This window comes from Triticum dicoccoides, chromosome 2B (assembly GCF_002162155.2).
Source record: "Triticum dicoccoides isolate Atlit2015 ecotype Zavitan chromosome 2B, WEW_v2.0, whole genome shotgun sequence".
Taxonomy (NCBI): Eukaryota; Viridiplantae; Streptophyta; class Magnoliopsida; order Poales; family Poaceae; genus Triticum; species Triticum dicoccoides.
The window spans coordinates 786,473,231-786,477,524 of record NC_041383.1 but is presented as its reverse complement, the minus strand read 5'-3'; the positions used below and the strand labels follow the sequence as shown (position 1 = coordinate 786,477,524).

Here is a 4,294-nt window from a genome sequence, read left to right as displayed (position 1 = left end):
ACCAGCCATGCTACATTATTGGTCTGGGTGAATGTTGGGTTCTTTTGGTAGTTACATGTCGCTTCTTTATATCTAATTTTACCGATTTGTCCCACCTTGCTTCTTTAGATCAAATCTTACCGATTTAAATACATCCACAAATAGTCTGAAGATACAACAAGACAAAGACCCAATAAAGAAGAAGATGCATTGTTGGGGAGTGAAACGTGCCTTGGGAAAGGAATTAATCAGGGTTGACTTGAAGGAATAAAACTCGCCTTGCGGAAGTATATACGACAAGGCTTACGAGCGCAGCACATGAAATAGGTCGAAATAAAATAGAATAGAAGAGTTGCAAACCAAACAATCCATATTCCTTTGAAGTTCTGCAAAAAAGATTTGGCTGAAAGCACAATTGTTTTAAATGTTAGAAAAAATTGATACTTATTTAGCAAGGGGAGTGTGATATTATTTTTCTCCGGGTTGCAAGGCACCGGCATATGTGCTATATATTTTAATTGATCACTTTTTATTTCTTTTGTGCTAAATTAAAGAAAAAGTTGAAGCTCGACAAGTTTGTGTCACTTTTCAGGATGACTGTTGCAAACGTCTGGTATGCTGCAACCCGAGCCAACTATGGACGTGAACTGGTCAGTAGTAGCCACGTTGGCTATCCACACCAATTGTAGCCATATGTAGGAGGTGTCGGTTGGTAGTTGCCACGGGAGTTGAGGGCATCATGTGTGACCGTGAAGGCACTAGACGTCCTAGGAGATACAGGATGCATCATAGTCAAATAACAAAGTTCAACCTGTAATGACGCACGGGCATTTGTGCTAGTTAAGAACAATGCATGAGAACTGGTAGGTGATACTATCAATTTTCATTTTTTATTCATATAAAGAACTATGCTCAAATGTCTCCATGTTAATGGGACATGACGACCTTGATCTCGAACTGCTTCCCGATGACCAGCGATAGCCCACTGACACTGAATACTCCATTCGTGCGGGACTTGGTGCCGGCTGCCTTGAGCTTAGCGCCATTCACATAGATGGTAAACCCCTTTGGTGGCGACGGGAGCCCCATGAAGGCCACCTTGCCGATGACTAGAGTCCGGCTCGGCGCGTATGAGTTCTGCACCACATGCGAACTCACTGTGGTCGTGATGATGCCCTTGATATCCTCCGTGTTGCAGCTAAACCTCACGAGCGTCCAGTTGCCTCCCACCCCTCCCATCTCCGGCGACTCGCCGTCATCCAAGAACAGCTCCCCGCTGGCAGTGCCATTCTCCGCGAGCGCCACAAGGAGGTGGAACTCGCTTTGTCGTGCGGTGGACGTGGTCAGGCCGGGCTGCTGCAGCGGTAGTATGTTGCCGCCGGCCAGGTGCACGTTTGCCGAGTCCGCTGGCGCTGGGAGCGTCACTCTCTTGCCGGTCTGCAAGGTGATGGCGGGGGAGCGGTCGTGAAGACTAAACCACCGGCCGGCTGGGAAATAGGCATCCACAGTGGTGGCGCCTGGATCTAACACCGGAGAGACAAGCACGCCATGGCCTAGCAGGAACTGCCTGTCCACGCCGTAGGTGTCGGCATCCTGAGGATAGGAGAAGAAGAGAGGGCGCGCTATGGGTGACCCCGCTGTGTGCGCCTCATACATGAGTGTGTAGATGTAGGGGAGCAGCCGGTACCGCATCCCCAACGCCTTCCTCGCCGACTGTGCCGTCAACTCCCACACATAGAGCTCTCGCCGGACGGTTGTCTTCTCTGCATGGGCCCTGGCAAACGGGTAGAATGCACCAAGCTGAATCCAGCGGCTGCAGAGCTCCTGGGTCGTGTTGCCGTTGAAGCCACAGATGTCGGCGCCCATCATGGGGATGCCGAAGAGTCCAAAGTTGAGGATGGTGTTGATGGAATGCGCAAGCTCGTCCCACCGTGCGGCATTGTCGCCGGTCCAGTGAGCGGTGTAGCGCCCCGAGCCGATGAACGTGGCGCGACTGAGCACGAAGGGGCGGCGCGACGTGTCCTTGAGAAGAGCATCATGTGTGGCCCGGGACTCGAGGAGGCCGTAGAGGTTGTGCGCGTCATACTCCGACACGCCATTGAAGTGTACTGCGGAGACCGGCACGGTCTTGTTATTAAGGTTACGGTGAATGCCGGTGTTGTTGATGCGGTAGGGCGAGTCATCGTATTCATTGAGCGGCTCCCAGGCCTTGAAGTTGGAGGGCTCGTTCATGTCACACCACAGCCCATCGGCAGGGATGGTTCGACGGAACTCAGAGATTTTCCGCGCCCAGTACTCAGCGGCGCGTGGGCTCATGAAGTCTGGGTAGTAGACCTCGCCTGGCCACACCCGGCCGACATAGTTCGTACCGTTTCGCTGGAGGAACAAACCCACGGCCTCATTTTGAGGAGGTGCTGCTTCTTTTTTGATCGCCGGGTCTATGATGACCACGTATTTCTGGCTGTTATTGTGGAGCCGGTCGACAAACGGCCGGAGCAGTTTCGCCGGGTAGTTCACCGGATCCAGCGTGAAGTCCTGGTAACCGTCCATGTAATCGATGTCGGACCAAATCGACTCCAGTGGGATCTTGGCCTTGGCATAGCCGGCGACCACACCCTCCAAATCAGCCACATTCTTGTAGCCATACCTGCACTGGTGGAACCCTGCACATCAAGAAAGTAACAACGGATCGGGTGAGCAAAGTAGATTGATATATGCATGAACAGAACTAGCAAAACGATTGGCCGCACATACCGAATGACCAGTACGGCATGGGAGCAGGGCGGCCGATGAGCTGGGTGTACTGGTCGACGACGGCGAGCGGGGAGGGGCCTGCGAAGAAGTAGTAGTCGAGCACGCCGCCGATCACCTTGTAGGTGATGTAGGACCCGCCGTACTTTATGTCCATCCCGTTGCTGTTGAGGAGCAGCACGCCGTGCGCAGCGCCGCCGGGGCGCACGTCCATATAGAATGGGTGCGAGCTGTAGAGGTTGATGTCCAGTAGGTCTGACCTCTCCAGGTCCTCGTTCCAGATCGTGAACGTGTCGTTCTGCTGGAGCCGGAACGTCCGTTTCGTCTGCTCGCCCAGCCCATATAAAGAGGCCCCCCTGGCTGGCAGCGCCGACGTCACCACCAAGTACCTGCATTATAGTTAGTTCAACATGCCCATCACTCCATCAGTACTTGGCTATTTACGGATCAACTAGCTACGCCGGGTGTCTGGTGCTATCATGTTATGTACTCCCTCCGTTCCTAAATATAAGTCTTTATAGAGATTCCACTAGAGACTACAAACGGAGCAAAATGAGTGAATCTACACTCTAAAATGCATCTATATACATTCGTATGTGGTTCATAGTGAAATCTCTGCAAAGACTTATATTTAGGAACGAAGGGAGTATTATGTACCGATTCTTGAAGACGAGTGTGGCGGAGGTGTCGAAGAGGACGTCGCCGGTGGAGCGGCGGGAGACGGTGAAGCGGAACGGGGCGGTGTGGATGGTGAAGGTCAGGTCTGAAGACTCGCTGGACATGGTGCTGCTGCCGGGGAAGGAAGCATTGATCATGCCCGAGGAATGTAGCAAGACGTCTTCTAGCGCCGGCGCTGGGCGTGGGATGACGTCCTGGGGGACCTCCCATCGCTGATGGTCGGCGTCGGTGATGCGCACGTGGAGCCGGTTGTCCGTCTCTAGGCTGCCGCCGGTCATATAAAAATTGAAACAGTGAGGGATTGTACCTCTTTTCAAAGAAAAAACCCAACTCAAGAATTAAACCCATTAATCAGATGAAGATCAAACACACTTACCTCGCAGTCAGATTGAGCCGCTTGACATCAGGCGCGAACTCCGCCGTCCCGCCTACAAGTTTCAGCTTCGCCGACAGCAAATTCCCTAACCCGGAGACCGACTCGACTTCATAGTTGGCGCCACAACGATGGAGAAGGCATGTGAGGATGGTGAGGAGTGCGAGAAGATCAACAAATGAAGAGATGATCGTCATCAGATGATATGATTTCAAAAAATGGGTGCAACACAAGTGAGTGTCATCAGCTGTTGCACGCTCAACTTTATATAGACTTGTAATCATCTTCAATGTTCGGAAAGTTTTAAATGTGCGCCTAAGATGATGACTATAAAAGGAGGTACTTCAAAGTTAAGACTTATCGCTTCCTCCAAATGAGGAAGTAAATTAAGGAGTACTAAAGAACAATGGTAAAGAAGGAAAGTAATTAATGCCAACGTATGTAAAAAGAAGATTAAGTTTGACCGAGTTCATAAAAATATACACTAAATTGCAAAGAAAAAAAACTCACATA

The 4,294-nt window shown here is 51.3% G+C and overlaps 1 protein-coding gene across 1 annotated transcript; it reads right to left on the bottom strand.

The window, feature by feature from the left end:
- Positions 1–862: 862 nt before the first annotated feature.
- Positions 863–3,996, bottom strand: LOC119368813 (probable alpha-glucosidase Os06g0675700). The gene is made up of 4 exons (XM_037633964.1): positions 3,785–3,996; positions 3,388–3,672; positions 2,734–3,119; positions 863–2,642 (listed from the first exon to the last, which is right to left on the bottom strand). The coding sequence occupies exons 1-4, from the start codon at positions 3,976–3,978 to the stop codon at positions 907–909; spliced, it is 2,601 nt and encodes an 866-aa protein (XP_037489861.1). The 5' UTR covers positions 3,979–3,996; the 3' UTR covers positions 863–906.
- Positions 3,997–4,294: the final 298 nt, after the last annotated feature.

What these genes read in the sequence shown, in the direction of transcription:
- LOC119368813 (XM_037633964.1), bottom strand. Translation starts at nt 3,978, where the DNA reads ATGACGATCATCTCTTCATTTGTTGATCTTCTCGCACTCCTCACCATC. An exon ending in CGGCTCAATCTGACTGCGAG is followed by an intron (nt 3,673 to 3,784) that starts GTAAGTGTGTTT and finishes GACCGGCGGCAG; the next exon opens with CCTAGAGACGGACAACCGGC. An exon ending in CATGCCGTACTGGTCATTCG is followed by an intron (nt 2,643 to 2,733) that starts GTATGTGCGGCC and finishes CTTGATGTGCAG; the next exon opens with GGTTCCACCAGTGCAGGTAT.